Genomic DNA, 24,190 nt, shown 5'->3' on the forward strand with positions numbered 1-24,190 from the left:
TATCCGTCAGCTTTTTATTTGTACTTGTTATTACTAATATTAGCAAGTCTACATCTGTATTTTAGCAAATTACATTTATGAGGCAAGCTCGAAATTTAAATTTGTAGCTCTTATCTCGGGGGAACAGCACATCAACATGTTCACAAATGCTTAATTAGGATCTTATTACAGTTTTTATTAAGTCTGGTTTAAAAGTGTTTCCTTTAAAAGCTTGAAATAAAAGCTGTAAAAGGATTCTGCTGAGAGTCTTTCAGTGACTTCAGATGTTCGGGTTTTAAGCGGAATTGTCCATGGACGTGGGTTCCTCCTCTACCTCCGCCCTCTGAAACTGACTTTCATCAGGCAATGTCTGACCGATGCATGGCACTGTCCGATCGTCAGGAAGCGGATTGGGAGGAGGTGGGCATGACGTCAGTCGCTTTGCAGGAGCCTGGCAGGCGGAGAGCTGCTGCACCATCGTGGTCCTGAGCTCCTTGGAGAAGCAACAGTATACAGCGAAAGTAACACACTTGTTGACAAACAGCAGATTGAATGCGATTGTAAACAACAGGCTGCTGACCCCCACGGCCACGGGGGTCGTGCCGGACTTGATGTCGATGACGCCACTGCGCTGCATGTGGCCAGAGACAAAGGTGTGCACGCAGACCGGAAGGGTCAGGAAGGTAAAGGTCAGGGACTCCGCCAGCAGCATCCGGGACATCTGGATGGGCAGTTCCTCGTGCAGCCATCCCGCTTGGCGATGCGTCTCGGTGATAAACTTCATCACGTGGCCGTTGCAGACTGCCATCCACAGAAAGCAGCCGGCCTGGAAGACCAAATGCATCCAGGGCCAGACGGAATTCCAGAACACCTCATAGGCACGAGTGACGAACCTGACCGTGCACAGTCTGTCGAACTCTTGTGACAAAACCGAGGAAAACAAAAGTGAAAATTTTTGAAGACGCAGAAGAATAGTGCCAGGATGATGATAATTTTGGTCCGGGGAAGGCGGTTACTTTTCAGCAACTCCACCCCTACTGTGATCGCTCTGTCATACGACATCATCGCCATGAGCATAAAGGAGAGGTCCATCTGGATCCATCCATAAAACATGAAAAATTTACACTGGATGTTTGCCCCTGGTCCGCGGTAAATTGCTTCGGGACAAGCTGCGTTGAGCCAGTAGGGGACCAGAAGGATGACAATGGCGGCGATGTCGTTGAGAGCCAAGCACTTCATGTAGTAAGCCGTTGTCATGCTGCGGAAGTTCTTACTGCGCATGCCCATGATGATGAAGACGTTGGTGACGCAGCCAGCGATGATGATGACTACTGGCACTGTGCTGTTGATGACTCTTGAGGCGGTGTCGAGTTTCAGGACGATGCTTGGCGGTGGCGGCGACTCTGACTTGTTGTAAGGGAAAGACATGTTTCTTGTCAAAGTTATGGAGTGGACCTGTTTAATTCCGGCTTACTCTTGTCTCTCGGAGTCATGGACGGTCAATATAGTTATCTTGAGGTTGTTGTTGTTGTTTTTGTTTTGCTTTGTGTTCCGCAGAGCTTCCTGGAATGCGTGATTCTGTATGAAAGAAGAGTAACCAGCACAACAAACACTAAGAATGAACAAAACTGTTTGTGAAACAGCTAGTCAAGCACCTGAAGAAGTGATAGGAATATGCTGTAAATATATTTGCATAATAAGTGTGATTATTATTCAAATTATTATTATTGTTGCTATTATTGTTATTATTAGAAAATTCTCTGTACACAAAAATCAAGTTCTTACAGGGACAGATAGATTTAAAATATGAATCGTCAAAGAACATGCCTCCACCAATGTGTCTGTAGAACTTCCGAAATTTAAAACCAGCTGATCTTGACCTTATGATCACAGGTCACTGGTCATGCGCGAAAGCGAGGTTCCACGGCGCAGATTTCCATCTCGTGCCACGACACAGAAAATGGCGAAAGTTTGTCCCTGCGAGTCGGTCCTGAGCCACTGATACGACAGAGACGTCTGTAGAGTCCTGTGAGGAACGCAACCACCGTGAAGTGCAAATCGTTCATCCGGAACCAACGCAGAAAAGTTTCAGGCGATAAACGATAATCGACGACAACGATGCAGCCGCGTGCGTAACGACGAGACAAGAGCGCGATCTCAGTTCCCCGTATGCTACGTCACATGATAGCATGTACGTGTCACAGAGGTGACGTGTCGTCAGACATACGAGTGTGCGTTAATGAACACGTGTCGGTGACGTCACTGACTTAATCGCAATGCAAATCTTAGCACGTGACGAGTCACGAGGTTTTGACGTTGCGACTCCCTTGCTATTGACCTTTGAACTCACTGAAGTTAAAATGTACGAGTCAGTCATTTCTCGCTTGGGGAGTGGGGCAGGAGACGGAGATAGTGGGAAAGGGGATTTTTCTCTCTCGGCTTCCAGACATTTTGTACCACGAGAATCTCGTCATCACAAAAGCCTCAAACTCGCTTTTTACTCACCTTGTCTTTGTTTTTATGGCAGGCTGTTATATGTTATATGTTAGCTGACAGGTTTCACTTGTTGGTATTTATGGTATGTACATTTTGTGTCTGTTTAGGTATTTGCATTTTTTGTAAATTATTATTATCATTGTTGTGTCTTTAAAAAAAATCCCTTTCCACTGTACACAGTACAATCTGGGGGAGTCTCCACAGCAGTACAATGTCGTTGGCTTGAAGTTCTCTCAGTTTGAATATTCGTCCACCCAGCAGCTTGGGTGGGTATCTGAGTTATCAAAAGATAAAAGAACAAAGGCTAAGTTTCCCAATGAACTACTGGACAATTCCCTGTCTCGGGGGCTGCAAGGCTGTGGGAGTTATTATGATATAAACAACAATCCTTGAGAGAGAGACAAAGGACCCTTTATTAAGGGATTTTCATTGTTAACTTTGGGTTGAATGGTGAGTAAGGACTGTCCCCAAAGCTCAGAGCTAATAAAAGCCAAGTGGATGTCATTTACATATCAGTAAAAAGTAATTAACCCCCTTCTCCCTAGTAACAGTGCCGTGTACACAGTCTTATTGTCTTGTGACTTAGCAGCCGTTAGCTGTGAGTGGTTCACCGTCCCGACCAGCGATCTCCTCATCCGGGTACTTTGGTGAACTCTCCATTTATCACTTTTTTCTCAACTGAGCGAAATCACTGCTCGGTAGAAACACTTTCCCATCAAGAGCAATCAATCATCCACAGGACACTCAGCAGCTTTCAGATAAAGCACTTTGCTGAGGACAGTAAGGAGTGGGGACGTGGGTTCGATTCTCGCCTCCGCCTCACGTGACGGATTAACTCATCGACAGCTTTAATTGCTGACTGTGTAAAACAGCGAAACATCTTTATGGAACTAGGAGATGTTCTTCTCTTCTCTCGTCTCTCTAGTCTCTTACTTACTTTCCCATTGAATTCTCTGGATTCGTTAAGTGTGTGCGTTGCGAGTTTGTTTAAAACTTCCAGTAAAAACATGCTGTGTGTGCATGTAAAGCTATTTTTGAGAACCGAAGAAGAAAACTGTAAAACATTCCACTATTGTCTTCTTTTTAAGGGTCATCGTCATAAATACTGTTATTAGTATTGCTGTCACTGTTATTGCTCCCACACCCCCGCTCACCTTATCTTTGTCATTGTGTGGAGCGGCTGCTGACGTGCGGCAGATGTTGTTATAGTCTCGGACAATATCACACAGACTGCGAGAGCTGTTTGTCATTATTTATCACCATCATCATCGATATGTGACTGGCGAGCTCAGTCAGACCCTGGCCTGCTCCATTCTTTCCTTTCTTTCGTTCGTATCTTTCTTCCTCTTTTGTTATCTTTCTTTTCTTAGTATTTATTTTCGTCGTCAGTAAAGTCGTTGTTTTAGTCGTTGCTAAAATTGTAAATGACTGGATATTATTTATTTATTCTGCTCATGCTAACTAAAGATGAGTCATGTCACTGTAAGATACATAATTTGATCACAACAAGGGTTTTTTAATCTTTGGCATTTTGTTTTAATTTAAAAATTTAAATTACAGCTCAGTTGAATAACACACACACACACACCACACACACACTGACTCATTTACTCACACACAATATTTGTAACATAGGGCTACCTTTGAGACATTTCTCCTCCAACGCCTTCCCTTCCCCTCGTCCTTGTCTCCTTCATCATCAGAAATCTTGAGACTGGAGCCTACAGAGCTATGATCAGCTCAAGTTTGTTCTCAACTTCAACAGGTTGTTAGGAGAGGGGAGAGCATTTGAACTTCACGGTTGGCTGGTTGGCACGATTCTCCCTGCAGGTCACGTGATATCTAATGAGCGCCTAATGAAGCACAGACTCAATCAACCAGACCTGGCGAACACCTGGTCTCGTGCTACCTGTCCCCAGTCCTCGTCCCCAGTCACGCTCCCTGATCTGTGCTCACACGTCTTCCTGTCCTCACCTGTGTCACCATCGTGTCACTACTTGTCACTCCTGTCGCCATTAGTTTCCCAGTCACGAGCTTCCGGGTTCAACGATTATGTTCCGTCCACGAGACCAGAACGACAGAAATGCGAAGGAAACGCCAAGATGAATAAACTGGAAATGATATTCTGAAAAGTGACAGTTGCACCTTTGATGTTGGGGCAGGACAGGTTGGAGGTGCGGGAGTAGTTGCAGTGTTATTGTAGGAAAGCCGGGAATAAGGAGTTTGTTTTCCATTCATCAGGTCAAAGCGGTGCTAATGTCCGACACTGGAATAGAGAGACAGACTGATGCAGGGGTTGACTAAAAAACATGACCATGTCCATAATACTTAAAACAAGACTAGAACAGTTACGGCAATGTCTCGTAACACCCCGAGTGCTTCCAGCAATATTTTATTACACCCGGAGTAGTTCTGGAAGTGGCCTATACCACCTCGTGATGGCTCTGACTGCGTCACGTGGGAGTCACGGCGGTTGTTGTACTACCCGGCATCACCGTGCAGGACTAACTCTCGTGTTTTGTGGGAGTTGTACCCCGGGTGGCAATTCATAAACTGTCTCGTGTGTTTCGTGATGGTCTGATGTTTTAGCTGTAGTTGTTGGCACGGCGTGAAACAATGACCTGTGGTGACGTCTGCCGGTAATGTGATCTTCACGAAAGACAACTCCAGTGTGAACGATCACTGTCACGAGACATGCTCCCGATGGATGTTAAGGACAATACCATCACATCCGAGGGCCATAACTTACAAGTCCGCGGTCTTGAACAGATTTTGAACAATTCCCGTGTTGCTAATTATAGCTAAATATCTGGGTGACGTCGGTGACTAACAGGGGTGAGGAAGGGGTGATCCTCTAATCAGACCACAAAACGATAACACGCGAGTACTTACAAAAGTGCAGCACCTTATAAAAAAGCAATGATCCCACCGAGTGCCAGAGATCATCAGATGACAAGAGGTCACTGTATACCGAATAAAGTCGAGCGTGGACCTCCACAAGGGCTTCACCAAACCCTATGTCGTGTGATAAGTAATACTGTAGTTTGTCTCCACGCCCCAAAGAACACCAAGCTCCCTAAGGAAGCCTTGACGTAGATCCCACAGTTCACACATGTAGTGTAAAAATACTGAGTAGGGTTCTCTCATTTCCACCATAAAATATTATATTGTTCAGCAGCCATGAACCCTCATAATGACCGCACTTCAGTGTTGGACACAGTTAACGCCTCCATTGCTTTATCATAATGTCAGCTCCTGATTGACCTGATGAATGTGTCACGTGACCCTTATATTGCTGACACCTCTCATCCCAGAGGACGTGTCTCGGTTTCTAATGTGTCTCTGTGATGACAGTCTCCTGCTGGTCGCGCTGACCTGACAGACCCCCCAGCTGTTCTGGCTCAGTGACCTCGACTGCAACGTGCGGGTGGGCGTCCGGCAGCAGCACAGCACCTGCGTCACGATGGCGCGGCGGAAGCGACTTCCGGCCAGGCAGTACACCACGAACGTCACACACTTGTTGGCGTAGATGAGGTAGAAGACTAGGGAAAGACGAAGGCGTTGGTCCGCTGCTTTTCCACGGTGTCCAGGTTCAGTTGGGAGGACACGACCAGCTGCACGGAGAAGGGGAAGGTCAGGAGGATGAGGGTGAAGGACTCGGCCAGCAGCATGGAAGTCACGTGACGAGCGTAGTGGTCGTAGTTGCGGGTGTGGATGGTCATAGTGTTGGAGTCGCGCGGGTCGGGGACGTTGTTGCCCCGTTGCCCGCTGCCCTCCTTCCGGACGCTGACTTTCTTGATGGAGCCCGAGCGCGTGCCGGCTCGCGTGCGCACCTGGTGGATGATGATGGAGTTGCTGGTCAGCATGATGACGAAGCAGACGGCCAGAAAGGAAGCGTGAATCCACGGCCAGACCTCCTCGTAGAACACTCTGTAACTCACGGTCTGTGGAAACACGTCACACATTCGCTCGTTTCTACCGAGGTCGACGAGGTCCGACTGGAACCAAAAGTGAAAATCCTTGACGACGCAGACGCCGATGACGACGGCGATGGTGACTTTCGCTCTCCACACGGGGTTACTGATGCTCATGGGCCGCAGGATGCCGTAGGCGCGGTCCGCCGTCATCGCCGTGATGATGACGATGCCGACGTCAGCCTGGCCCCAACCGTAGAAGTTGAAGAAGCGACACAAGATGTCGGCCCTTCCTCCCCGCACGATGGTCTCCGGAAAGTTCACATACAGCCAGTGGGCTGTGAGGGCGATGAGCAGCCCCAGCAGGTCGTTCACGGCCCCCGCCGTCATGTACATCGAGGTGGACAGGTCCCGGAACTCCTTGGTGCGCATGCCCAGAATGATGAAAGCGTTGAAGACGCTGCCGAACACGATCAGCACCAAAGGCATGAAGGAGTTAATCACCTTGGTGGCAGCATCGATGCTGCTGTTTCCGGAGGCGGTGGTGCTGGTGATGGTCTGGGCGATGGTGGTGTTGACGGCGAGTATGGTGGATGTTGTCTGGGCTGAGCTTTCATTGGCGAAGAAGCTGCTGGCGGTTGTATGGTCAGTGGTGGCGTTGGCGAAGAGATTGTCGTAGGTGGGAGCCATTTTGCTGGACCTCAATGCTGACCTCTGAGAGTTCAGAAGAATGACCCTACAACCCTTTGCGGCGTCTTTCGAGTAAGGTCAAAGACGAGAGGTCGTTGAGTGGTCAATGGCTTCCACAGCAACAAGCTCCCTGTTGAAAAAAGATTGAGGTCGAGTCACTGTTTTGGTTGAATGCCATGCACAGTAATTACCTATAATTAATTCTCTCTTCTGTCTGCATGTCTTTTGTTATCGCTATTGCTAACCTCCCGTCGTTTGACTGTTCCAAGAATAAGGGGATAAGGTGAAACAACCATAGGTCCACCCGCTCCCTCTTTGTGCATGACATTTCTCTGTTTGTCTGCGTGTCCAAGAAGGCTGTGTGGTTGCTTCTCTCTGTAAAAGTGTTTTATTTAAATGATTGGTCACGAATGAAGTCACTGAACTGACTGTTTACTAATGAAGCCGACTGTTTATTAATGGTCACTGATGTGAGTGATGACCCTCAGCCAGCCTGTCATCATCAAGCTGGCCTGACGATGAGAGAATATGGCGGTGGGGTGGGGTATGAGGTGATGACAGGTAATCACGTGACTGAGGAACATGACAAAGCTCGGCGCATTGATTGTCTCAAGCTGTCGTTACTTATAAAAGCAAAGTTCGCGCTGACTGTAAACATCATGGACGTGTTTGTTGACATTTCACGTGTGCACTGCAAACTGTTCACCGTCAACAAACCGCCGGGAAAACTGATCGATGATGGCCCTTTAATAATGGGGAGATCGGAGGAAAGAAGTAAATCTAATCTACAACCTTAGAGACAACACTCAAACAGAATCTATACAAAAAATTTACAATGTACAAAAGGTTGTATGAATATATATTTACTAGAAATTATTTCTGTAATTTTATTAAATAGATGCGTAAAGGTTATGACGACAAATGATAGGTTTATGGAAAAAATTATTTTGGTTTGGCGTTCGCCATCGACCCTCCAAGCTTTAATTACTAAGATCATTATAACAGGCAGATTTGGCTTTTACCACAGGAGAACTGTTTGTGTACCAAATATCTCTCTTCTGGAAATTATGTTGCTTTAGCTAACAGAATATATAGCTTGAAAAATTTCTTTCTAGTTTTTCTTTTGGATCTAAAGAATGAATTATAAATAGATCTATATATGGATCTTAAGGGGATCTCTAGAAGGAGCTATAGATCTATAAAGATCTAAAGAAAGGATTTCTAAAAGGAGCTATAGATAGATGTAGAGATAGATCGCAAGATGGATCTAAAGCGAGGATCTCAAGGAGCTATAGATAGATCTAGGGATGAATCTCAAGAGAGGATCTCTAGAAGGAACTATAGATAGATCTAGGGATGAACCTAAAGAAATGATCTCTAGAAAGTGCTACGTCATCCATCAATCATCATCATTATCATTATTATACGTCAATCGTCAATCAATCTTCATCCATTAATCGTCATCCTGTTCATACATCAATCATCGCTATCAATCATCATCATCATCAAAAATGATATTCCCATTTAAAATGTCCTCATTAGTAGCATTCCCACTCAAAATGCCTAGTTTCTGTAATATTTAGCCTTTACCTCTCAGCAACACGATTCGCGATATTTTTTTTTCAATTATCAACGTAATTAGTGTTCAGTCTATTGTTAGAAACTCTCGCGTCTGGTCAGTAAAACTTCAAAAGAGTTTATAAGAATCAATTCACTATACAGTATCTTGATATATTTTCAGGATGGTTAAAAGTAAAAGTCGCAAGCGCTGAAGCTCTAATTATTATCAAACACATTATTACAATTGTCTAATTAGTCAGTCCTCCTTATTCCAGATTGTTAAGGTCCACGTGCTGTTTTAATTACAGTACTGACAATGGAGTTTTCCTTACACAATGCCCGTAGTTTTTTTTTTTTTTTACACGACGACAATTTCGCAATCAGGTGTCTAAATCTGAGGTGGTAGGCAGTGGTAATTATTATTATTATTGTAGGGTAAGAGGTAGACAAAAAAAACTTACCTAAGATTTTCCAGTTGTGTCGGCGGGAGGACAGACTCCGGTGCTGCTGGTGGCGGACATGACCACGAGACAGACGCTGGTGTCGCTGAAGTTTCCTGTCGAATCTGAGACACAAGAAGGTGATTACTCATGCTGGCCTCGATCACGGGGGTCCGTGTTCCTGATAGCAGGGAGCTGTCAGCACACATCTTGCATAATGGTTAATTGAGTCATCGGATTGGCTCCTGGCTGCTACAGTAGGAGGGTGTGAGTGTGCTGGGGTGGGGTGAGGGACTGAGAGTTGGTGGGGACTGGAGTGGTCGATGTTCATGTGACGGCTGGAGGTAAATTTATAACTGAGAAACTTTTTTTTTTAGAATAGTGTGCGATGTGTGTGTGTACGTGTGTGTGTGTGTTAAAACCTGTAAAGCCCGTGAGATAAATTCTAAAGAGGCGACATTATTGCAGGAGAAAGCTCTTCAGACACCAGGAACAAATAAAACTCCTTATCTGTGAAAGTATAATCTCACCTGATACTAGGCCCCCACCCTTCCTTATTACTGGGATTCGATCCGGGTATTTCCTACTGAGAAAAGTGAAATTTAAGTGAAATTTGAGATTGTTTCATTGAACACGAATTTACAACTAACGGCAATTACTTATTTCAGGATGCTGTGCATGCTCAATCCTATTTAGTTTGCTTTATCTCCTTTATAAGTAAACTTTGACACAGGGAGTGTAAAGGAGTGGATGTAGGGGTGACGTTTCGCAAGAAAGAAGAGCGGAACTCACTGTAATCATTACAACGTTAATGCGACACAAAATAAGGGAATGAATAAACAATTAATCTTTCCTGATCTTGTCTGCTGATAACAGACTAGACAAGGAAGGACTCGGTGGGGTGAGTCTGTGTCAACATAACATGATCATAACAGGAGTCGGTCTGTACGTTCTTCCGTCTTTCACCTTTGCCCTTCCCTCCTAATTGATTTTGTTTTCCAACTTCAAGATCTTCATCTGTACTAACGTGTCAAATAATATTTCTCTAAGGTAGTGTTATCTGTTTCTGTCCACAGTGTTTGCCACTAGCACTAAAAGAAGTCGGGGATGTTGTAAGCAAGTTTTGCAGCTTCAGGCAGACAATGGAGAACATGGACCTGACGCCAAATCGACTTCCGTGAAATCCTTCTACTGACAACGCAGAAAAAAGAAACGTGAGTGCTTGTGTGGAGAGAGAGAGAGAAAGAAAGAACGAAAGAAAGAAAATGAAAGGGAAACTTGCATTTATCAATGTGTCAATAGAAATTTTGAAATCTGACTGTAGGCATGTGTACGGGTACTTGTGATGTCATCCTCTACACGTATGCGCCACCCGTCCCTGTACTCGTACCCGTCGCGCTAAATCTCAAACAAATATTTTGGCTGTGTGCACTACAAATAACTATATCCCTGATTGCTTAAACAAAGTTTGAGAGATGAGAGAGTTGTAATATCTAAGCGGGCTGCTTGGTGCCCAAGGTGTGAGAGATGAGAAGAAAGATGAGGAAAAAAGATGAAACAACTCGTTCTCGTGATGTTAGTCCTTACACTCCAGTCATATTCCTCTTGGCAAGTTAGTCACTGCAGTTCATGTTCTTCATTTTATGACCACTACCGAGAAATCATTCATCACCTCTCCTACACTCCACACGTCTCCCTCCATCTCAACATTGTCTCCCCTTTCACTTCATCCTATTTTTACCTCTTTCCACCCCCGCCCTCGACTTCACTCCCATGAATAATAGCTTTGCCTTTTTCTTGCCCCCTTTGTAAATAAGAAACCAGATAAAAGGCAGACATGTCAATCTTCATCAACAAAACGAGACAGCCAGACTAGAAAATTTAAAGAGCTTCAGCTTCCTGTGCGGGGGAGGATGTGGGGAGTTTGTCCCTCCCCCTCTTCTTGGCTGTGGGGGAAACAATGAGCTGAATAGAGGAGAAACTGCTTGTGTGAGGGGAATGCAGCAGGCACTGCTATCCCAGGCCAGGGTGGCATGGAAATGGACTCGAAGAGCGAGACTAAATGGAACTGAACGAGATTAGCGATTCTCTTAGACGATGAAGGAGCGAAGAAGGAGGGACGGGAAAACTCCACGGCAGCTGGGGTGGGGAAGGTTGGATGGGTAGAGAGACTTCACCCCTCAGGAAATTAGTTTTTATTCGTGACAAGACTGCATGTTCATTTACAGCAGTGGGGAAAATAGAGAAAGTGGGGAAAGTGGGGAAATCCTTTCATCCGACCCGCAACCGCAGATTTCAATAAATCTTGAAGCTTTTCTTCATAGCAATATGTACTCAGTAAATAATACTAATAATAACATGAAATTTAAATGAAAAGCAAGGAAAGTTCATTACGAGACAGACTGGATACATACGAGTTCCACAGGACAGACACGAGTGCTGTGTGAACGATTTGAGAGAATAATTATGCATGCACGTGACCTTTGCTCCCAGCCGAGGGTCGACCACTTCGGGTTGGATGTCGGGTGTTGACACACGTAGCGTTCGTCGGCTCATACAATAAAAAAATAATAAAATGGTCGTTGACACTGCTGTGAACCTCGGTGTAGGTCAGGCCTACAAGAGTCCAACATTATTCTATTTTACTGGATTTCCAAAGGATGCAAATGAAGCAGCCGTGGCTGGGAGAATTTCGCTTGGGTTTCCGAGTTTATTTGTCCATGTGCAAACATGTCTGTGTGTGTGTCTCTGTGTGTCTGTGTGTGTGTAGCATGTGTACACACTCTGTAAACACCGTAATCTCCACAACAAGAAAGGGGTGTTGTGTACTAAATAGTCATGGATTATTGTTAATGTACTTCCACTGAAGAACCAAAACAAAATTGTGTCAGAAGGTTTGTTACTATTTGTTCTTTCTCCTCTAGGAACTTTATGGCTATAATCAGATAATTTACAGACTGCAAACACTTGTTTCGACATGCTTTTCATAGGAACAGAGCAATTTTTTTGCAAACCTGATTACAAAAAGGCGGATTGTGGTGACTCAGAGGACGACAATGGGATTGTACAGGTTGCGAAAGTGTAAACACACTGAGGCCAGACTACAGCTAACAAACAAGACAAAAAAATAATTTTAAAATAATTTTGTAGGTCTTGCAGGTGATGTTACAAATATCAAAACATCCTTTGTAGGAATTAAGGTTCCCCACCACAGAATGTAAACAGATTTCTACATTATTTCGGGGTGGGGACTGGCTGCATATTTATTACGGGATGTGGCTGGAACAATACAACGACTCCTCTGTTCTTTTATCACAGGTGAAAGATATATGATACACGTGAACCATTTGTAAGAGCTATCAGTGTCTTTGTCTTTTTCTCTCTCTCTCTCTTTCCTTTTCTGTATTTATCTCGTCTTGCATCCATATGCGAAATCTCTCTACTACAGCCTCAATCTTAGTCAGACCTTTCTATTCTCTCTTTGTCTATGTGTCTGTATGTCTGTGTGTATGTGTGTGTGAAGGACAGACTGACAAACGCTCATCACTTATGTCAGGGTGTGTCCAGCAAGGTAGGGTCAAAGAAATATGACCCAATGTGAGTGCACTGCGCATGTCTCTTGCAGACACGCTGAGTGATTCCACACGGTGCGACAAGGGTTCGAGTCCCACTGAGGTGACACCAGATGTGGCCAGAGGTTTTCCTGGTGTCGGGGTACTATATCAGGGTGTTAGCAATTGATCCCAGTGACATTCGTCAAACAATAAACCAACAGCTTATGTTGCACAATCCCCTCTGTGTGCATCTAGTCTCAGCTCACGTGACTACGTGTGAGAGCGCGTGCGTATGTGTGTGTGTGTGTGCGCGCATGCGTGTGGGTCAAAACTAACAGGTTGTAGGTAGGAACACAGAAACAATCGGATAGACAGCAAGACACCAACGAATACAGATGTAGACAGATAAAATACACACAGGCAAACACACACACACACACAAACACGCACTACCACTAACCTGTGACAGACGACATCAAACACCTGCCAACGTGTGCCATGGATGATCTACCTTTTTTTTTGCGGCAACGTGTCGAGGCTGTACTGTACCCCGTGTACACATGCCACCCAGTACACGAGGGATCGCGCCTGCTGGACGTGTGCAGTGAGTCCCTGTACGAGCGACTGTCTACCTGTTCCCTCACCTGCAAGGTGCGCGGTTGTGCCGGCCCCCAACATCCGGAAACTCGACAGGTCGAGGGTCTGAGTGTCATAAATCTACACCAGCGATGATCTACAACATTGTGTGAGCAGCCAATGAGAACAGATGTTTATTAGGTGAGGTCTAGTCAGAACTCTTCTGTGTGTGAGGCGGTGCGTTAACTTCCGTCTGAGGGTGTGGGTATCGGGTATTGCCACCCCCACTTCATTTTATGTTTACCTGCCGCAGCCCCGACACATTGCGTACCTGATAAAGATCTGGTGGTGTCGTCTGTGTGTGTGTGTGTTGGGCTAAAATAATCTCACTTAATCCTCTTTCAGGATCAAGCAGGATAGAAGTCTGTTTATTGTTTACTAGACTAGCTTAACGAAACAACGTCTGTTTATTTACTTATATTTTATTTGCTTATGAATAATGTAACAGCTCCCCTATAGCTCTTTCTCCTTTCTATCCTTCTTTCTCCGCGAAGAATATGAAGTTTATTTGTTACCTGTTCGCACCTGGCTGATGCTGGTCACCGTGGGAAGTGAGTGCAGACGTCCTTGTGACGAGGCTGCCTCAGGTGAGTCGGCGAACTTTGACACATTACCTGCCAGGTGAGCGGTACAATGTATGTGTTTTGGCGGCGGGACTGAGCTTTTGTTTAGTGGTTCAGCGGCTGCTTCTCCGGGGCATCCTGTCCTCTTGCTCTGTGGCCGCCACACAGATTTTGCTCAAAACACTTCACAGAGATAACAGTATCTCGTCTGTAATGGAGGTAAGAAGGCAAGGCCTTGATGTTCAAAGCCGATAAAAACCGATTTTTGAGAAAGTGGACTTGAGATGTAACTAAACTCCTTGCTTCGTGAAGTCTTCCGTGAAGTCTAATTTTGTTTTCCTCCAAACACCAGGAATTCTGGTATATCTGCGCACCTTTCTTTTTCAGAAAGACATTTCAGAGAAACTGTAATTAATATTTCACGAGTGTTATCCTCCGTTCGCTTCAAATCAATCTGTCTTTTGGTGTTACCGGTCGTTTGGGGCAGGACGGAGGAATCTTACTCTCCTCCAGTTCCTCAAGTCTTTGGCGAGAATCGGGACGATGGTGGAGTCAGTAACAGAATAGAAAAAAAAAAAAAAAAAACAAATAAGAGAATGTACAGAGAGAAGAGGAAATAATAAAGATAACTCGCTTCCTTACAACTCTCGAAGTCCGACCTTTACGGTCCCAGACTTTGTAAAAGTTTTGTTTTTATTTTTATTTCGAAATACTCGGGGCTCTAAGTCTTCTGAGAATTCTAAGAATTCCCTTGGGTCCTCCCCACCTTCGCAAAGTTAAATCGGGTGGTGGTAAATTTTTCAAAGTGTCTGAAGTCTGTGGGGTGCACCGGAATTCCACACATAGGACGTGGTCTCCACAAGGTAGGACCAGATCATGTTAAGGTGATGATGGTGGTGATGATGAAGGGGTCCATCATCCTGCTGCCTACTCGAATCAGGATTGGCCTTCCTCGTCGGGTCACGAGCTGTCCGTTGGTGGATTGGAGTTAATTATTACAATCAGTGTAGGATGCGGCGGGGGCAGGAGGAGTGGGCAGGATATACAAATAATAAATAAAATGAAAAAAATGCGATACCACCCCAGCAACATACACACACGTAGCCCATCCCCACAAACACACATACGCACCCCTTACTCCCCCGCACCAAAAAAATATACAAAAACAAAAACATAAGACATTTTTGAATTAAAGGCTATGTGGTCGACAAATTAAAAATTCGTTTACAGTATTGGTGAGAAGGAAATTGTGTTGTCGCATGATCATCATGATGATGGTTAACTAACCTCAGGCTTCTGCTAATCTATTATTGACGGTAGCATCAGTTTTCTCTGTAAAGTGTCCCAGCTGCTACAAGTCACCTCCATCACATCAACAGTCAACATCTTGGCTTGTTGACGTCGTCGTGTTGTTTACAGTTAGGTCGAAATGCCCTTCAAACCCTCCATCACATTCAGTCGGGGCCGAGGTACAGAGATCGAATCCAACTGTTGAGGAGAGCAGGAAGACGGGGAACATAACTTCGACCTTCTATAGACAGCCATCTCAGGGAGACAGTAAAATATACATTTATTCATTAAGACAGAATGTCATCAAAAAGGAAGAAACATGTCTTCATTTATCGGAGACGGTGGAAGAAATGATGAAGCTCGCTCAGTTCTTCATAGCCTATTATTTCATCGACCTTCTGATGATTTCAAGAACTGACAGAAAAGCACTTTGTACATTTTCTTTGAGAGGAAAACACACACACAAATGAAGAGATATTCGGGATCTGTAAACATTAAGATGTGAATTTACAAAAAAAAAATATGGGGTGTTTTCGGCTTTTCAGTAATGAAGCTTGGCTGGCGCAGACAGATTGAAGACGACAACATCATGGCTCGTTGTCTCGAGTTGTGTTGTCTGTGGAGTAGGAGTAAGAGTTAGAGATGAATGCTTTCTCGCGATCATGTCGAGAGCTAACGATCCTTTCTGCTGGGACGTTGCCTGGCGGCACAAGAACTCGGCCTGTGATTGCTTGCTTGAGGTCAGAGGTCAGTGTGTATAGTACAATGGAAACGTCATTTCAAACGGAAGCGTCGCGTTAAAAGTTTCGGTTATCTGATCATGGCGAGTAGAAAACACAATTTGTCTGAATCGTTTGGCAACGAACTGTTTTGGGGAACATCCGATGTTTTTTCGAATGTGAAAATGCTTTTTGTTTCTGATAACTTTTCTTTTTTTAATTTTTTTTTTGTGCTGATTTACGACGGACAAGAGTTTGCGAGAAAGAGAGAGAAAAGAAGTGGGGAGGGGTAGAGAAAAGAGACAGTGGTGGGGAGAGAGAAACAGAACAAACAAGCAAAAGAAAGTTAGTGTAGTCCTTCTTACTCCTCGAGGAGCATAATGCTGCAGCAAACGCAAAAGGAAGACAGAAATTAATAAATAAAAAAAAAAACCCCAAAACACTTATTGTCGTCACTGTTGTACAGTCGGAGCCCAAACTCAGTACTGCGCTCGTTAATCTCGATCTTTTTCACATTGTCTCTTTGGTCTTTCTTCGTCTTTATTTCTCCTCTCTCTTTCCTTCCTCTATCTCTTACGTTGTCGGCGATAGGTTCTTCAGTCAACTCACCAACTTGAGTGAGGGCTTCAAGTCCAAAGTTGAAGGGTACACGCCGGCTGAGTACATCTGTCAAGTCTGAGCTTGACTCACTTTCTTTATATCTGTTGTAACAACAATTAAACGGAACTTATCAGTCTGAGTGCATGCGTGCCGCATGTGTATCGCATGTGTGTGTGTGAGAGAGAGAGCAATAAAAGCAATATGTTAATCTGGTCACAACACCGGTGCCACCACGTGTCCACGTACATCCACTGTGGGTAAAGCCAGCAGCAGGTCACCGACGACAATAAGCAATAAGAGAGATTTGACTTGTCGTGGGGTCGAGCTATTTACTGATCCCCACCCTCCACCTCTCTTATCAAGTCGTAAAAAAGGAGAAATGTGGCGGTGGATTTGCTGAGGGGATTTTCCCAGCGTGTGGTTCACCCAGGAAGTCTGTTTTCCCAATCACAGAAGTCAATTCTCTTACAGACCTCCGTGATAAGAGAAGTACTACCAGTGTAAGTGTGCTGATGTTACACAATGAGAGATTGCTTTCTGGGTACTTCTAGTGGGGTGTGTCCTACTTCAACTCTGAAGTGAATGGCGACAGGGTTGCAAGTCATAGCATGAGCAACAGTCCTTGCGGTGAGTGTTGTTCACTTCCTGAAACAATGTTTTATCAAGAATTCATTCCGTCATCAAGATTCTCATTTTCACTAAGACATACAAAAAAAAAAAAAAAAAAGATGGTGTTGATTAATTAATCTTAAGTAATATACACTTGACCAGTTTTCCCAGTAGCTGTAGTCTTGACATCAACAAATGTGTTTCAAGAAACGTCTTCTATGTTTTTCGATGTTTGAATGCATTAAGTGGCACTGGCGGTGGGGTGGTTGGTATTTACATTTGGTAAGATCTCGATCTTGTGTCTTGTAACCGCACCTTCATTTTGGTGACGTCAGCAGTCGTAGGGAGGAGAGGGTTATCGTTGAAGTCTCGTGCCTGCTCGAGCAATCCGAGCAGACACTGCTCTAGTCGTGTTGTTGCGGCAGAAAGTGCGGACCGAGACACCCTCGTCTAGTCACCTGCCGTAGTTATGAAGGGAAAGTAGGACGATTCCCCAGGGCAGTATGGGGGACTCCAGGAAAAGCGTCTTGTTTCCAAAGTCACAAAACGATGTGGACCCCGTGGACACTACTTTGTTATTTTATCCCAGGGCACCTTTGCCACTGATTTAGAACTACGCCCTCGGGGGTAAAATAACATCTGCGGGGTCTGGACATATACATTTTGGAAACAAGACGCTTCTCCTCGAGTTCCCCATGTTGCCCCAGGATAACGACTAACCCACACTTCATAACTACTACGCCCCTGAAGCCCTGACCGACCCCCTGATGCTTCCTAGCCGACGAAAAAATGTGGGAGGTGAAAGTTACCTTAGGTTCCTGGGGAATGAGGTTCCCCTGATTTTCTAGCCGCCAGCTTTCTTGTGATGGTGGTGTCTTTCTCTCCCTCGCCGGCTTACCTCTCATTGTGACTTGCCTTCTAAGTCAGGTATCCATTTTACAGCTGGGTTAAGTGGCGAAAATATGCTGCGTCAGACGGGTATCGAACGTGCTTACATTTGGGTTTGGACGCCGTGGATGCGACCCGGTGGCGCCAGTCCAGTGAGGATTGGGTGTGCAGGGTTCACATCCCAGCTAGGGCATGTGGCTCTTACTGCTAGAAGAATGTATGTACAGCATGATCAGTCGGGTTGTTTAGGCAATTTGGTATTTCAGCCCTCCTCCTCTCGGCTGTCACTAAATTACAACACGTGGCTCTCACCATCCACTCCTTGTGTTACCCCGGCGCAGGTGTAGAGTGCAGTTTGCACATCCTGTTACATGACCTTGCACCATGCAACACCTTGCTGATGTTACATTTGAGTGAATATCAAAAAGATATGTTAATATGAGCTCGTGTTACCAGAGCTGACATTACACCACACTTCTTCCTTCACCCTTCAGTGACTCCTGTAAGTGCTGAACATTCCAGCCGCCAACTACATTCACAGTCGTGTGCCAAAGTCTTCTTATGGGGAACCTAGAGACGCAAGTATCGTCAGACCACTACAGCCGTGCGACAAAACAATCAGTTGTTTGTGTTGATAGATATTTTTGAATCCTGTTGGAGGCGATGCGATTTGCGCGTGACGTGTTCTACATGGATCACGCGCTTCATTTGAAAAGTTTGCGTCACGTGGACATTCCCCTGTGAGTAGTAGTCGTATGCATCTGAACTTTTGGTAACTAACAAACAACACTTGCAAGGCACTTATTAAAATTATTTATCTGCAATTTCCAAGAATTTAGACCAAAAATAAGAGGAAAACTGGCTTTCGTTTTCTATACACCTTAGTCTTCCATTCGAAAGTTTCCCGACGGCCTGATGGTGTTCATCTCTCGTTCGATGAAATTATGTCACGTGTGGGTACTAACAGAGGGGACATTAACCCTTACACTTCTGGAAATGTCCACAAACGTGGCTTGGCAATCAGTGTCTACGCAAGTTTAGAAGGTTAAAGAAGAGGTCAGCAAGAGAGGGACACGAAAGGCAGCGAGACACTATTTTATCCTGGGGGTTAGGACAACCTTTCTCATTTTCGTTTTGGAAAGAATGGTGAAGCATTTGCTTGCTGCCTTCAGAGACGACGGGGATGGGTGGGAGGGAGGAGGGAAGGGGAAGACGATTCAGTTCCAGCCTCTGACTTTTGTCGATACGTAGATGCACGCCCGATGTGTATCTCTGATGTTTTCCTCAGTCCTTCTCCCTTTGTGAGGATGCCATCTAATGAATATCGACTGCATTAACACCTCATCATCTTCCCTGGACCCACGGAAGTGATGCTCAGTCGTCCGTGCGTTAGTTAAGAAAAAACAAACTGGTTACTAGCACGTTGACAGTTAAATTCACGAATTACGATGTGACCTCCCTTCACCTGAGCGGCAAGCAGTTTTCATCTTGGCTGTTCATTATACACTTTGATTTCTTGTTTGAACTCTTCTCGTGGATATTATGGATGTATAAAAAGCACCGTACTATCCCGGATATTTCATTATATAATAATAATGGCCTTAATTGTTGAGAACAGTTTGGCCAAAGGACTCTAAATGGTTTATAGGGTTAGGATCAAAGTGACCCACAAGCGGTCGACAGCCAAGGGACACTTGAAAATCACTAGAGTCGTGTGATGAAAACATTGTCTGGAGATTTTATTAACCCTACTCCTCTTTCTCACATAGTTGGTGGTCTTGTGTTCCACACAGGACATTCCGTGGCCTTTAACCTGGCTCTAACCATGATTTTGTTTGCTGGGGCGGAGGTAAGAGGAGCAGGGGGAGGATTAAAGAACGATTTAACTTCCAGTAGGTTCTCAATTGTCAACAAGAGCTACACACTGGTCTGTTCAGCCAACCGGAGACAATGAAAATGTATCTAGGTGTTGCTTGTTGTAATTTAGGGACATGGACCATGTATCTGTAGCTTTGCGAACTATAGGTTTGATTATACAACATGCACACAAAATGGTACAACTTCCTAAACTTGCTTGTACAGTGAGAGAAGATGGATGGGTAGCAGAACATCTTCACAAATGCATTCCGTAAAACACTCATGCTGGACAGTGAACACCATTTCACGGGTTTTAAACTTGTTCTAGCACGGATTAGAGTGGCATTTTTCAGAAAGAGTAGACTCGGAACTCGTTTGGCGGAAGAGAGAGAAGAGTTGTGCAAGTTTTGAAACTAGTTAGATACTAAATGGAGTCACATGGCAAGACTGAAGCGATGAAGAGTGAAATAGAAGTCTTTGCTCTGAAACAGGAGATGGAGGACAAAGATCCCCGATCACTAAAGCATAGTTCTCGAGGAACATTTAACTAAGCCAGTGACGAGATAGGGGAGGAAAGGCCTGCAGATGTTTCACAAGTGTGTTAACAAATGTTTATGACGACTCGGCAAACAGCAGCGCAGGAAGCAGACAACCCCTGCACAAGCTACCCACCCGCTTCACTTTGCTGAACACGTGCTTCCTAATTGGGGCGTCTTCTCATCGAGGCAACGACGATGTACAGGTGGAGAGGTTAACCTTTTCCATGTGATATGCATGGAGTTTAATTAAACTTGATTGTGAGCTGCTCTATTCTTGCAAGTTGTGTAAACATCCTTTACATCCCTCTCAAACATTGGAAAGCGCTGGTGTGATTTCTACAAAGGACCATGCACGCAAGCATAAAAATCTTTTATTAGACGGTACATTCTTATCCTTGGCATGCACACACGTGCACATTCCCCTTTCCCTTCGGAGGAAAAGGGAAGGGGAGGTAACAAAAACTGAAAACGAATTTTAAAAATAAAGTCCTTCCAAGAAATATCAATCCTATTTATGAATACTGCACATACAGAAGTCAAAGTTGGAAACGCCTAAATGCTAAAAGCCTGAAATCCGTTGTTGGCCACAGACTGGTTAATAATTATCAGTCGAGTTTTACAGTGCATGGTATGACATGCACTTGAAGCTGCCTGAAGAGAAGTAATGTGCAGACTTAAGGTTGTGATTTGAGAGACTCAGACCTAGGTCCACCACAACAACCTTGACCGAACTTAATTTTTTTGACTCTTTCGTCAGAAATAATATTGCAGAATTTGATAATGAAGACTTCTCCAACTTTGACTAATATATGATGTGGTTCTAAGGCTACAACATTAAGCATCTGGTGCTGCAATTTGCAGAACTGCACCGTACTTTTGTTTCATAATCCAAGTTACATTGGAATTGAGAAACTTTATCAACAGAGCCATCGTTAGGCGAGAACGCACTGTTTTACTTGGGGGTTGGGTGGGCACAAAATGTTCATTTGGACTCAAAAGACAAGTAATTTCCCTTCCTTTTATGAACATTTCACCCCACCTATCATATCAAAGTCTGCTGTCCAAAGAACAAGAACCGTTTGTATGTTGCATTAAAAAATGGTTGTACACAAAACTTTAAATTCTAAATTTACAGCTGACAGTATAAACCATTTATGGCTTCCAGCCTTGCACAGCAAGTGTCAACTTGGGGATGATGTGTATAACCAAAGAAATAATAATAATAAAAAAATCTCCTACCATTCTAAATGTCACATACACAAGACTGAATGATTACATTAATGATGAATTTTACATCAAAATATACAGATACATTTTGAATGAAAAAAAAAAATCTTGTCAATAAGTCTGTATACAAAATTCTTGGGAAGGGAGAACATGTGACTATATGAGGCATCTTTATGACTTTAAAAATACCACCTCCACAGCCACCAAATTCTGCGGCAAAAAGAAACAGAAATCAGGCTTTTCAGGGACAGTAGACCTTGATAATTGGTCATTAATTCAGGTGCTTCAATAATGATGTTGCACCAGCAATACTGCCCTGATTTTTCTTTTATAGAATTGAGTAGTTATGTGTCTGTTTCTTATGTTTTTGTAATAATGTAATAACTTAAACACCCTCGGCTGACCTATTGCCTGAGAAAGGTCAGCCACCCAAAATGACAAAATACTGACTGAAAGCCGGACCCTTGTATGATTTAGAATAACTGTACAGAACACAAACCGGAAAAAAAAAAAATCTTGCACAAATCTACATATTGCCGCAAAGTTGCTCATTGCATGTTTTTATTTAAGTGTGAAAGTAGGTATATATACAAACATTCATTCACCACACCACTCACACGTATGTACCCTTAACAAACTGCATAACAATGCAGATACTAAAGAGTGCCTTGGGACAAACAACCACCAACTGTTACAGTAAAGAATATTCATTATGCCCTTGACGGTGTAGAAAAACTTGCATCAGTGAAAATTAAAATAAGAGTGTAAGTTAGGTTCTTTTAAGATGATTTTATGCAATGTGACTAAAGCACATCAAACTCACAAGGAACAAAGGCTGAAATGGGGAAGGAGATGGAAATGATTGACCCCTCCCCATCTCTCCTCCCTTATGTTGGGAATATGGGGTACCTGGCTTCCTGTGTAGCAGAAAATCCATGTCTACCTTACAAGCAAGTGGTGCCACACGATGTACAGCTGTTAAGAACATCTGTAGGGGGTGGGGAGAACTTAACAGATGGTCAGTCATCAGATGGGAAATCCATGACTGTTGCCACATGCTCTAAATGAACACACCACACAGCCCAGAGCACACATTTTCTTACCATTCCAAGTTCTCCAGCCTCTGATTGCATTTTGCAATCAACTACTATTTGCCAGTAATTAGTGTCCAGTGTTTTTACCACCTTTGATAATGCTCATAATAGTTTGTGATGACTTCACATATTCTAGCTAAGATGATTAAACAAACAAACAAAAGACAGTAGTTTGGCACCTAGCTGTTCAGGTTTGGCACTAGATACTGCAGTACCGTATTCCCATGTGGTATGGTGGCCCTGAAGTCTACATATTACTTGATACTTTACAGGTAACTTCTGCTTGGCTGATTACGGAGTGTTGCCCAAGCTTCTGAAGGACCTTGTCAATGATGCATCACATGTTGCATGGCAACATTAAAAAAAAAGGGAGTGGGGATCCAAGGCAGCAGGTTTTATGCACCTTGAATGTGACAAGCCTAAGCCGAGGAGACAATGACATTATCATATTGTAAGCCTCGACTAAAACTGCCACATGAAGAGAATACTCTGAACTCACTTATGCACTTCACCGATATTTACATGAAAACCTGATTTCGAGAGCTATGTCAATCATAAAAGGACCAGAGTGTTCTTAGTTACTTGAACTCTGCACATATCTGCAAATCAAGCAACCGTGCATCTCACAACTGGCATGTCATAAACAATATCCCTCTAGATGAGCTAGAATCTGTTGGTGCTTAGGGTGACTATCAAACCATATTGCTGATAATTTATTGCTCAAACATTGTTACCAACAGTAAATGAAAAGGGGGTGGGGACTTCATCAGGAAGAAGTGAAAGAGAAGAACTTACAGATGTGAAGATGCTCAAGGCTTTCAGAGTTTAGAGTGTTTTGTTGAGAGACTGTACAAGCCAACAGCAAAGTTTTCAGGTCAGAGGAGAACAGGTAAAGAGTGTGACTCTGTGCAAGCTACTGATGGTGGTGAATGCTTTTGCACATGCATGCATCACATCAGAAACACTCATACCAACTCATAAATAATCAACTATCGCCCTTCAATTCCAATAATAGTACAATGTGTTTACCTTCAGAACATTTCACTTGGATACAGACTACAAAACACTTGACAATTTGGAAGTGGGGAGAGGAGAACACTGTTGCAGTGTTGGCAACAGGATAGTCACCTTAATGTTCACATTAATCTGGTCCTTGGTTCCACATCATAGGGAAACCAACAGGTGACAGCAAGTCTTGGTTTGAAAGCCATATTTTTCCTACAGTCACAACCAACAAGGGAAACTCTCCTTCAACATCATCCCTTTCTGGTAGCTGGGCCACACTGATGCTGCTACCTGCACCAGGGAAATGGAAAAACTTTCCTCTAAGCAGATTCCAATGGACTGCCCCTTGCAAGCATGGAGGGGTTGACGATGCTAGTGCGGCAAGTGCCCTGTTGCTCCATAGCGCTCTCTTTCCAAGGCAAGCTGGCGCTGAAATGCTTCATGCTGGGCAGCGGACAGCTGTATAAATGAAACAAAAAAATAATAATTACTTAAACAAGCACTTTTCCCAAAGTACATCCTAAACTGGC

General features: G+C 44.1%; 3 protein-coding genes across 5 annotated transcripts in view; all 3 read right to left on the reverse strand.

Annotated features, from left to right (window-relative positions):
- Positions 1-2,158, reverse strand: LOC112558114. Its single transcript, XM_025228324.1, has 2 exons — positions 1,860-2,158; positions 1-1,557 (listed from the first exon to the last, which is right to left on the reverse strand). The coding sequence occupies exon 2, from the start codon at positions 821-823 to the stop codon at positions 275-277; it is 549 nt and encodes a 182-aa protein (XP_025084109.1). The 5' UTR covers positions 824-1,557; positions 1,860-2,158; the 3' UTR covers positions 1-274.
- A 1,174-nt stretch (positions 2,159-3,332) lies between these two features.
- Positions 3,333-14,260, reverse strand: LOC112557953. Of its 3 annotated transcripts, XM_025228119.1 has the most exons (4): positions 13,785-14,260; positions 13,094-13,366; positions 9,101-9,204; positions 3,333-7,209 (listed from the first exon to the last, which is right to left on the reverse strand). In XM_025228119.1, exon 4 carries the CDS (start codon positions 7,077-7,079, stop codon positions 6,018-6,020), a length of 1,062 nt encoding a protein of 353 aa, XP_025083904.1. In that variant the 5' UTR covers positions 7,080-7,209; positions 9,101-9,204; positions 13,094-13,366; positions 13,785-14,260; the 3' UTR covers positions 3,333-6,017. The 3 variants fall into 3 exon arrangements, with proteins under 3 accessions (XP_025083904.1, XP_025083906.1, XP_025083905.1); XM_025228121.1 differs by lacking the exon at positions 13,094-13,366; XM_025228120.1 differs by lacking the exon at positions 13,785-14,260 and having other exon boundaries at positions 13,094-13,429.
- Positions 14,261-20,689: 6,429 nt separating this feature from the next.
- The window catches only part of LOC112555840 (arginine-glutamic acid dipeptide repeats protein-like), a 153,785-nt gene continuing 150,284 nt past the window's right edge, over positions 20,690-24,190 (reverse strand). Inside the window, 1 exon segment of the mRNA XM_025224376.1 lies at positions 20,690-24,119. Within this exon segment, the coding sequence (XP_025080161.1) occupies positions 24,033-24,119 (87 nt within the window). The 3' untranslated portion in view covers positions 20,690-24,032.

The sequence above is a fragment of the Pomacea canaliculata genome, linkage group LG2, assembly GCF_003073045.1.
Source record: "Pomacea canaliculata isolate SZHN2017 linkage group LG2, ASM307304v1, whole genome shotgun sequence".
NCBI classification, from domain to species: domain Eukaryota; kingdom Metazoa; phylum Mollusca; class Gastropoda; order Architaenioglossa; family Ampullariidae; genus Pomacea; species Pomacea canaliculata.